This window comes from Typopeltis vanoorti, chromosome 9 (assembly GCF_054136105.1).
Source record: "Typopeltis vanoorti isolate ZY-2024b chromosome 9, IOZ_Tvanoo_1.0, whole genome shotgun sequence".
Classification (NCBI taxonomy): Eukaryota; Metazoa; Arthropoda; class Arachnida; order Uropygi; family Thelyphonidae; genus Typopeltis; species Typopeltis vanoorti.
The window spans coordinates 538,180-550,416 of NC_143557.1; the positions used below are offsets into that span (position 1 = coordinate 538,180).

At 37.1% G+C, this 12,237-nt stretch overlaps 1 protein-coding gene across 2 annotated transcripts in view; it reads right to left on the bottom strand.

Moving 5' to 3' along the window:
- Window positions 1–12,237, bottom strand: part of Arpc1 (Actin-related protein 2/3 complex, subunit 1A) — a 380,782-nt gene that overhangs the window by 98,768 nt on the left and 269,777 nt on the right. For both annotated transcript variants that reach the window (XM_090398241.1, XM_090398242.1), the window contains exon 9: window positions 8,902–8,977. In XM_090398241.1, coding sequence (XP_090254367.1) covers window positions 8,902–8,977 — 76 coding nt within the window. The remainder of the gene's footprint in view (window positions 1–8,901; window positions 8,978–12,237) is intronic.

A 12,237-nucleotide genomic window follows, 5' to 3' on the forward strand; every position in this document is an offset into this window, starting at 1 on the left:
AACTGGCTGGAATAATGTTAATATATGTATATAGTAGACAACACAAATAATAGGACTCTAGCGTTGATGTATAATTTTTTATTTTTAATTTGTATTTTTTATTTATTTTTTTTTTTTCACCAGAGGTCAGGCCAACAATTGTGGTAGCGGTTGGTCAGTGTCTTTAACGAACCAGTTTGATTGTAGTATAGCTTGTTTCTTGTGTATATTTGTACACTCCAGAAGATGACCTTGACATAAAGGTTGAAACGTCGAATTGTAGATTTTAGTTATATTAAACTAAAGTTTTTATTCAAACATGGTAGTTGTCTCCATAATTTTCAAAAATGAACCTTGAAACTTTAAAGCTATGATTAATTGCCCCAATTCATGCAAGGATTTCAAGAAGACCAAGTCAAATGACTTGGTAGACAAATGTGTTCTGTATATACCTTTCATTTCTCAGATTTTATCCTATACAATTTTTGCACCGGCTGTTTGATGAATCAATGATGTAAACTGGATTCAAGATTGTTTTTGACTCTGATGTTTCACATAACGTGCTTTGGCTCGAGCACATTTAAAATATATTAAGTTTGATGTGGTAGGATATCTACAAAATAAACCCTATGCTCTGTCCTTGACACTCTGGGTTCCAACAATTCAGTACTGCTCTGGTAGCAGTACTGAGTTGACTTGTTGAGTTGAACATATACAGAAGCAAAATGATTGCTTCTGTATATGTTCTCTTCGACATTTCATGTGTGCAGTGAAAAAATGGCAGGGGAGCGGATAGGTATGTACAAGAAGTTACTGACTCCGTTATTAATAAAGGAGAAGAAGTCATGATTGTCAAGCATTCTTTCGATGACATGACAACACCCAATCACCCAATCATGTTGGCACTACTTCACAGAGTGTTCTCAACCCATGATAAGTATAGTTGAGGCAGTTGAAATATAAGAGTTGAAACATTATCAAGTTCCATCTCATTTAACTCATAACACAGAATTATATTGAATATATTATAAGATATCCCACAAACAAGCAATTCAGTACTGCTACTAGAGCAGTATTAAGCTGGACATGATGAAAAGGAGTATGATTTCCCACTAGAATTGCTACTGCACCATAAGTAGGACCATCTTCAGTTCTCTCCTTACGAACAGTGAAATTCCATAAGGTGGGGCCCTCACTTTGTTTTACATGTTTCCTGCAGACAGACACAGAAAGGCTTGTGCTTCTGCAACAAGATCTTGACATCAATGATCTTCTGGCAAAACCCACGTCAATTTAATGAAAAAATTTTCTTATTGTTTTGTTTTGTAGTTGACTTATCTGATTTCTGAGGGGCTTACCTTTGTCAGGTTTATATTTATCAGCTGATTTTGGGTAACATGCAAGGCCAGTTACCATCTCTTCCTCTGGAAAAATTTTCAATACCTCATCTGATGTAACAGGATCGTTTCCCAAGTGACTTGCAGGTGATAGTGAAGTATCCATTTTTTCAGTGGAGGTGTCTTGTAGTTTATCTTTTAGTGATATCCTTGCCATAATTTTTTTTGAAAAGTTGATTCTCATTGAATGGGATCGTTTTTGGAGTTGATTCAGAAGTGATACTGTAGATCATGCAACTGATGTGCTCTAAAGAAAAGTACTCACGATCACAAAGTTAAGGCATGAACTTCATGATCGTGAGTATCCTTCCACCTCTGACATGCACAGGTAGGCTGGATGATCTCCCTGACAGTTAACACATTTAGCTTTCATTGCAGAGCAGAATTTATTATCATTACAGGCAGTCTGGGTATACCCATATTTCTTACATTGAAAGCATCTCAGTGGAATAGGGATGTACAGTCTAACAAGGACAATTAAGATGCCCTGGTTTCCAAGTGGTGGATGTTTAGGTGTATCAAAAGTGGGAGTTCCAACCAGGAACACGGTCAGAACCCCTGATTCCAACCTGGTTGGAACAAGATGACATCCATGTATCAGGATGCACCTCATACAAGTCGCTCCCTATCTTTAAGTTCTGAACCTATTTTCCTTATCTGGAACATAAAGAAGACCCCATTCTAATATTCTTCTAAAAGAGTTTAGTGTTTTATGAAGTGCCACTGTAACTGGTATTCCACCCACTGATGTAACCTTTAATAATTTTTCTAAAATGTTACTGACTAGATGTTTCCACAAGGATATCACCAGAAAGTTGTTTCTTGACTGTTTTGGGAGATCCTGACAGTCAAACTGTTTTGACTAAAGAAGGGTAACATTTTTCCTACTGGCTTTTCACCTGTTGCATAGATGATGAGAAACACTGGTACATTTATACTGGTTTCATATGTCTTTTGTTTCCTACTTCTGTTATCAAATGATGCACCACTAATATCAGTAATTAGTTGAGACCGTGTTAGGATCCTGAAATATCTGAGGATAAAGAATTCATGCTCAAGCGATTTTTTTGTTCAGTGCCAGAGCTCCCAGTTCATCGCAGAGCTACATATGGACAGCCAGTGACTGCGCTTGGGAGTGGAATGTCAAGACTACCCCCTGACACCTATACCAACACAGCAACAAGCCTTTGAGTCCTGCCCTTGAGCCATAAGGATAGAAGTCTTATTGCAATGCCATTTAACCTTGTAGGTAAGTCCTATTAGTTGAATGATCAAGGCCAGGCCATCTTGCCAAAGCAGAGGCCATGCTTTGGCAAGATGGCCTCAAAATAATGAAGATGTAAAAAGGGTGCAAAGAAGAGTTATAAAGGTAATATCAAGATAATGGAATATAGATTATGAGAACAGATTATGAGTGTGGACTGCAGACTGTAAACACAAGAAAGAAGGGAGGGGGGTGATGTGGATAGAAGTCGATAATTTCTGAAGGTGTTACAGGATATTGTCTGATGAAATTTTTCCTTATATGGAGAAAACACAGGAGCATCCCTGGCTTAGGAACACCTGCTTTAGCAGACACAGGTTTATTATTTTTATTTATTTATTTTTAATTTCTTTTCTCAAATAATGAAATGAAGTAACAGATTTTGGATATAACTGGTAATTAGTTTACGGAATTAACAACGCATATAAAGTATATTAATTAAAGGTAACTTTAATGAATAACTTCTATATTTCGGCAATGTCACATTGCCATCTTCGGGAACATAAAGATATGGTATGTGCACTCAGGAACTAACACAAAGCAAATGAGGAAGAAAGCAAGAAACTAATATTGTTCCTAAAGTCCTAATGGTGCCCTCTTGCGGGCTAATTTGGTAGTCTTGGCAGTTGGGCTGAAGTTCTCATAATGAAAGTCTCCCAAATTTGGGGCAGTTTCATGCACCCAAATTTGTTGAGGTTAGGAATGTTTTTTAGAGCTGCTGAAGATTCTTTGAATAATCTTTCGTATTTAAACTTGCTGCGATGGATTATTTTTGTTTTCTTCCAGCGAATTTTATGGTGGGTATCTAAGGCATGGTCTGCCAGCCCAGAGCGGCTGTACTGGTGAAACCAGATGTAGTCTTGGTGTTCTGAAATCCTGATATTTGTTGTTCTGCCTGTTTGGCCAAAGTAGGACAATTTGCAGCTGCAAGGGACCTGGTATACACCAGGTAGGTCTAGGGGAAGTGGTTGGTCTTTGGTAGAGCAGATAAGGGATGCCAACTTTTTATATGGTCTGTAACAGGAAGGAAGGTCATATTTTTTGAGGATATTGGTTATTTTTTCAGAGGTGCCCTGGATGTAGGGGATGGTGATAGACTTGGTGTAATCTTTATTGTGGAGGGGGGAGGGGGGGGTTGTGGTTTACAGGTTTTAGTATTTTTTGGATTTTTTTGGGGTTATAGCCATTGGCTAAGAAAGTGTTGAGGATGTGGTTTAGTTCAATAGTCAGGGCCTTGTCATCTGAGCAGAAAAATAATCTGAGCAGAATAAAAAAAGAGCAGATTTTGGATAGGAAATGCAAAATATGCAAAGTTCCAAACCAGAAGTAAATTAGATAAAAAGTAGTTATTTTTGAGTCAGTTTCTAGCATGGATAAAGGTGGAAAATGTAAGTGAATTCTTCAAAATAAACACACAAATTTTGAATTACTTTGTACATCATAAATTACAGACCTTTTTACAATATATGCTTACTATGATTAAGCATTGAATATTATTACTGAAATGAGATTATTATTATTATTCTAGGGTATCCCCATGGGGTCCGAAGACTCATTGTGGGAAACCCAAACTATCCACACAATCTGTCATACCTCTCCTTGAACCCATTAACAGACAAAGCACTAATAACTGACTCTAGCAACTCATTCACTCACAACTTTCCAAGCAAAAAAAATCTACTTCTCACACACCTACTAATTGAACTTTTACTCAACTATCAGGGATGACCTTTTGTTCTGCCCTCTTTATTCAAGTGCTGAAACATAATCCTATTTCCTATATCAGTGCAGTCAAAAACACAGCTGTGCGATTTTGTGTGGCCTGCCTATGGGTTTTGATTTTCACGAGCGAAATAATTTGAATCAAATGCGTATTAGATATTTCAATTCTATCACTAATCTCCGGTGTGGTGTCTTTCCCCCAGAGGCAAAGCTACATGCCACCGGACAGGTCCCCAGGTTGCAGATCGAGGAATGGCCACCAGAGATAGTGGCTAATTGCGAATAGCCAATAAGTAGTCCCGGACAAGAAGCGGCAATACTAACAGGACGTGGTGGCTTAGTGGACAACTCCAGTAACTCTATAAAATGCCACAGAAGTCCAATGATGGTACTGCGTCAAGGCAAGCTTAGGCCACCGTAAGCCTAAATCTATGTGCTCCTTCTGATTCTCTCCCTAGCTCTTCAAGGAAGACTAAGGGTTTGTCAGATAAGTGTCGATGTGCTGACAGTAACTCTATAAAATGCCACAGAAGTCCAATGACGGTACTGCGTCAAGGCAAGCTTAGGCCACCGTAAGCCTAAATCTATGTGCTCCTGATTCTCTCCCTAGCTCTTCAAGGAAGACTAAGGGTTTGTCAGATAAGTGTCGATGTGCTGACAGTAAAAAGAAAACACGATTGAAATCTGATGTCAAAGTACAAGAAAAAAGACTCATGCCAGCTTGGACGTCACCCAGTCAAACAAGGTCTACATCCCCCAATGGAATAATCAGGGTTGGATCGAAACATCAGTTACTGAAAACAAAGACAAAAAAAATCAAACTCAGGCCGGTAAAGGATGGAATATCCGTACATTCTGGGCAACTAGAAAATTGTAGTTGCTTCAAGAAGAAATACAGATGTGATATATTGGGTATTTCAGAAATGGGATGGACATTGTCAGGAGAATCAAATGGTGGAAGAGTTCTCTTGTCATGAAATGAAAGTAAGCATGAAGCAGGCATAGGTTTCCTGCTTAAGTAACAAGGCCTGTCAGGCAATGATAGGATACAAACCAACTAGTGAAAGAATAATGGTTGAAAGATTCAGTGCCCAACCATTTAATATCACAACCATTCCAATATATGTGCCCACTGCAGAGAGTGCAGATGAAAACATTAAGAGATTTTACAGGGATCTACAACTAGTAACTGATGAGGTGCCAAAGCAGGATATACTCATCATTGGAGGAGACTGGAATGCAAAGATTGGCAAAAATAACACAGGATGGGAAAAGGTTATGGGAAAATATGGATATGGAGAAAGGAATGAATGTGGAGAGATGCTTCTGGAATTTGCCACGGATAACAACCTGATGATTTGCAATACCAAATTCCAACAAAAAGATTGTCGGAAACAGACGTGCGCTCCTTCGGCAAACACAGGAATATGATCGACCTGATATTAATAAACCAGAAATGGAGAACCTCAGTTCAACAGTGTAGATCATTCCAAGGATCTGATGTTGATTCGGACCACAGCTTAGTGATTGCTAATATAAGACTAAAACTGAAACAGAAGTACAAAGGAAAGTTCCAAAAATCTAGAGACATCTCAAAACTAAATGAAGACAGGCTACGAACAGCATATCAGAACATATTGGAAACTAAGCTTAAGACCTCAAGTGAAAAACAAAATATAAATACAAGAGCAGAATGACTGACAACAGTGCTAAAAAAAAAAACAGTAGAGGAAGTAATTCCTGAAAGAGAAAAGATCAACAAGAAATGGATAACTCAGGAAACCCTAAAATTGGTACAAGAGAAAAGAGAACTAAAACTTAAAAGAGATAATTCAGAGGTAGGAGATGAGTTATACTGTCAAAAATGCAATGAAGTATGGAAAGCAGCAAGATCTGATAAAGCCAAATGGTTAGAGGACCAGTGCAAAGACATTGAACAGTACTATGGAGAACACAAAACTAGAGAGCGAGCTCTACAAACTTATAAGAAATGTCAATAGGAAGTGGCAAACAAGATCAGTATCAGTCAAAGATGAGAATGGTAAAGCATTGATGGACAAGACAGAAATCATATACAGATGGACAAGATATTGCAGTGCACTATATAAAAATCAACTAAATGATACTGCAACAGAAGTAATCAAAGAACTAAAAGCAATCTCTCCACCAGCAGAGATCTTTGAAAATGACATCTTGGAAGAGCGGGCAAATAAGGCTATAAAACATCTCAAGAACAACAAGAGTGCTGGAAATGACAACATAATAGGCGATATGCGGAGATCAGGGTATGCTCCCGAAGAGTGGAAAAAATTGGTCTTGGTTGTTCTTCATACGAAAGACAGTGCTTCAGAATGCACCAATTACAGAACAACTGCATTAATGAGTCATTTTGGCAAATTGCTGATGAAAATACTAACAATGCCTGAAGAGGCATATGGAGACACATCTTCCAGATGAGCAAGCTGGATTTCAACAAGATCGAAGTACAGTGCAACAAATACTCGCACTAAGACTAACAGCAGAGAAAGCTCGAAGAAAGAACAAAAATATATATTGCTGTTTCGTGGACTTCCAAGAAGCATTTGATAATATTGACCAAAATATAATGGGCTGTCTTGGAATCCTATAGTGTGGACAATAAATTGATCCACCTGCTGAAAGATATAAACAGCCAAGCACAAGCAAAAATCAGAATAGCAGGTGAGACTGGAGACTGGTTTGCCACTAGTCAAGGCACAAGAGAAGGGGACCCAATATCACCAATCATCTTCATCACATATCTGGGAAGAGCACTAGATAAGATTAAAGAAGAAGGTAGAGGCATTTCAATAAATGGCATGAGAATAAACTACTTCTGCTTTGCAGATGACATCGTCCTGATTGAAGAAGACGCAGCAAGGCTGGAACAGACATTGCAAACACTATATACAGAAGGAAAAAGATATGGACTAAATGTCAACTTTGAAAAAACTAAAACAACGATATTTGAACAGGAGTTACCGAACAGAGTTACGACAGACAGATTTCAACTGGAAAATGTGGACCACTTCACATATCTTGGATGTCACATGACTTGGACCCCAAAAAAGAGATAAAAATTAGAATAGCCAGAGCAACAACTATTTTAAAAGCCATGGACAAAATATGGAAGAGCTGAGCTATGAAGATGCAAACTAAACCGCACATTGTAGAAACCTGTATCTTCAGCAGCATGCTCTATGGATGTGAGGCCTGGGTACTCCTGAGAGAATCTGAAAGGAGGATATTGGCATTTGAGAGGAAGTGCTATAGAAAGATCTTGAGAATAAGCTGGATACAGAAAGTGAACAATGAGGAAATCTACAGACGAATACAACCAAAAGAAAACTTGATCCAGAAAATAATCAAAAAGAAACTACGTCTATTTGGCCATATATGTAGAATGAATGATGAGAGAAAATTAAAAACGTTGCTGTTTAGAATGATTGAAGGAAAGAACAAAAGAGGAAGATCAAACAGAGAATGGGGCGATGACATTGTCAAATGGTGCGGAAACTCTATACACAAAGGAGTCATCTTGCACAAAATAGAATGCAATGGAAGAATCATATCAAGATGGCAGCACACACCTACGGGCATTGGACCCATGATTGTTGATGATGATGATCACTAATCGATAATCTCGATGTTGGTTATTTTATTCGGTGTTTTTACATTACTATATACCCATGTGTTTTTCAAATATTAGAGTATCAAAGAAGCATTCTTACACTGTTTTGTTCTAACGCGTGTGCTCCGGACTCATGGGGAACGTGAGCGTGCGATTAGTGTTGTTCATTTGTTCAGCTATAAGGTTGTGTCACTGCTGCTCACTAAATTACTAGATATGCATTGGATGCGGCCCTCGGATAAATTTTTTTTTTTTTTTTTAAATACGGCCCTCGGATCAGACACTCCTATATGATAGAACAATGTTTTTATCATTTCATCTCTTTTTCACTTATTAACCAACTTCTGCAGCCCCCCCCCCCCCCCCACACACACACAACCTCAATCTATCCTCATATGGGACATTACACAGAACACTCATCATCTTGGTTGCTTGATTCTATGGAAATGTTCCATACATCCACATCTGGATTAATCAAGGCCTTATAAAGAGGACTAACTTCCTTATCTTTTCTTATTAGTGTTCTTCGATAGCAAAGTAATCTTATGAGCTACCTTAGCAATATGTCCTAAAAACTTGAACTCTGTCTACCACCATCCATAAATTCCTAGCAGTGGTATATACAGCTTATAATCTATTTATCCCAAAATGCATACCTTGACATTTCTCCACATTAAACTGATACCCATTATCATACTTTCATACTGATAGCCTATTTAAATCACCCTGCAAAATATAAAAACAAGAATTTTTTAAAATTTCTTTCAGAATAGCACTGTAAATGAGACTTGGGGACTTTATAGTTTGTTATAATAGTATTCGCTATTGTGAGGATCGATTGTATTCAATATGAAGACAGACTTTTGATTTTAAATTATAAATATACTTACAGCAGCAACAATAATGCTTTCTGAAGCCCAGGCACAAGTCAAGTATGGTAAGAACTGGGTTTTAACTGTTGTTACTCTATAAAGAAATTTGAAAGATCTCATATGAATGATATGCTAAAACTCACAATTGTAAATTATATATTATAGTTGGGTCTCCATATTTGAGAGAGTTATGTGCAAATACAGCCCATGAAAACATTCCCTGAAAATATGTACTCTTGCTCAAATGTATGTGCAGAACTTAATCACTTACAATTAACAGAAAATGTTTAAATGTGTTGAAAAGTGTGTTTTAAAAATAACATGGTGAGTAACAATTCAGATTTATGTTTCAAAAATAATGTATCAAATCTATCACATAATTAAGAACAAGGCATGAACTGAGGTATTCATCACATGTCAGTAATAGGAGTCTCAGAGGCTGAAGAAGAAGTAGGGTTGATGACTTCAAGACTTCTGGTTTGAGCTTCTGTTCATTGGCTATATAGGTGTACCGACACATCTTCCAAATTAATGTAGTCTAATAAGCATTGAAAACTTGCTCAAGTTTATATGCCTTCTTCTTGAGGTTCTTGAGTTGCACAGGGCAGGCCTTAATAGATTCATGATTTTCTGAAGCACACTTGCCCATAATCTTTACATTACAAAGTGAATAATGTGTCTTGAATTTTTGGAACCAGTTTTGCTGGCAATGAAAACCATGTGGTTTCTGCATGTGGTACTATGTGGTAAAGGGGGATTTTTCCTTCTTAAATCTTTTGTAAAGAATTCCACCATTTTGCACTGCCTCTCTGATCTCAGTTTCTAGTTTCTTAATGTGTCTTAGCTTTGTCGGTACGGCCAACAATTGCATATGCTTCTCGACATTTATCCAGAATCTGCACTTTCTTGTTCAATGTCATAATTTCCTTGGCCTTTTTAAATTTTTGTCCATCATTAGATGCACTTTGTTTAGAATCCACACAAGAACAGTAATCTTTTAAACACAAACAGCCTAACACTCACTGCAAAACTGAAGATATGTGATTTTGCAACTGTCAATGTGAAAACACAAATCTGTAAACACAGATCTTGCAAATATATAGACTTGACATAACATGATTTCTGTAACAAAAGATTTCTCTCATTTTTGTACAAAACAGTTTTATGAGTAATATTTCATTATCCCATCTATCTATCTATCCCAATGGCTTTAACAGGCCTTTAAGGCCCACAACCTTCCAAGCATGCTTGGATTTCGTAACCGAAATACGAGGATAGAATGGTCACTCCTATGCCTCAAGGTATTCTTGGCTGTATCCCTGTGTGTTCAAGGGGCCGGTTTGCCTGCTTGCGGGATGAAAAACACCAGATAAACTGGCGAAAAAAACCCTACTGCCCGCGCCCAAGACCGGCTAACTTGGCTATGGCTGAGGAAGATCCTTCAGCTCCTCACATCTCCGACGGGAATCGAACCTAGGACACTCCTTCCCCAGGCATATGGTTGCGAAGCGCAAAGCCACTAGGCTAACCGCGCGGACATTTCATTATCCCATCCCACTACATATTAGGCCCATTGGTCAAATAACTGCTTCTCATAAACCTAATTTTGGTTATTATAAGGTGATTAATTTTATCTCCATGGTCTGACACTTCAGTTTTGCAAATGAAAAATCTGAATTTGGGGGGGGGGGGGATACATCTGCATAGTAGAGGCTAATTAGCTTTCACTTAAGTTATCCCTTATACATATTTATCATGTTTTGAATGGAATGTGAACCTATGTCTTTCTAATCGAAAGGAATTATCAAAAAGGAGATCGAAACATCATTACATGCAATCAAATTGTTGACAACAGTTTGTGTGTGTGTGTGTGTTATGCAATTAATGAACACTAAATTTCAAGGAAGGATTAACGTTTCCAGTTAAATTCCACTGAATAGACTGCAGTATAAATCAATTAATTTCGATTTTTAATTTTAAATATACAGTAAATAATTTTTAGATTTTTGAAATATAAAAGTTTTATGATACTAATTTATGAATTCAACTACTATTGTTTAAAAAAAATAGCATTCCGAACTCCATGTCAAGGTCATCTTTAGGAACATATAACAATAGAGAGATTCTGAGAGATACAGAGAGTTTATTTTTTTGGCTGATTGTTTTGCAATTTGTTCTACTAGTAACATTCTGATATCTAAAAGAGAAATTTAGAAAAATAATACAAATTCCTTTAAAGAATCATTCACAACATTGTTGAAGACAGATTCTCAACCTTTTTTATGTGCCCACTATAATAAACACAAATTATGGACTCTACAACTGTGTTATAAATAATTATTTTAATTTCCCAATGTTTTAACCTTCATATCAAGGTCATCATCTCGAGTAAACACACACACACACACACACACACACACACACACACACACACACACACACACACACACACAGAGAGAGAGACAGGCTAAATTACATTTCACATAGTATGCTGAAGAGACAATGATTTGATCAACTGTTATTCTACTGACCTGACCTCTAGTGAAAATAAAATTACAATAAATAAATGAAAATAAATTAACTACATTAAAGCTATATTCTATTTAAGACAACATCAGAGAACATTCTTTCATACAGAGAGTTTTGTTACAGGTGAAAATGATGTCCTAATTTAACAATATGACAATTGTTATATTAGATTTAGGATTACCTATGTTGATAATAGTGAGTCATGGGCTCACCATTATACCCCCCCCCCCACACACACACACCCCATTGCTAACTTTTACATGGAACATTTTGAGCAAAGTGTTCTAAATTCCTCTCCTTTAAAACCCAAAGTCTGGCTTAGATATGTTGACAACGTTTTTGCTATCTGACCCCATGGCCGCCAGACTAGACACCTTCCTCGGTTACCAAAACAAACAACACAAATGCATACAATTCACAGTCGAGATTGTAATGCAGAACACACTTCCATTTCTAGATACACTTGTCACACCTTCCTTCACTGTCTACCGGAAACATACACATACTGGCCAATATATAGAAAAAAACTCCTACCACCCAACACAAAAACTAGAGGTCACTAATATATTTAGAAACAGGGCTTTGAATATTTGCTTCAATGAACAAGCACTTAAAGATGAATTAAAAGTTATCAACAATACATTCTTAAAAAATAGTTACAGCCAAAATACTATCAATAAAATTCTGTACAAGACCTCACTCAAAAACAAAAATAAACAAGACTACAATAAAACTGTAATCATTCCATATATTAAAGGGATATTCAGACAAAATAAACAGAACACTACAAAAATATAACCTTAAAGCCACCTTTAAACCTCCTGC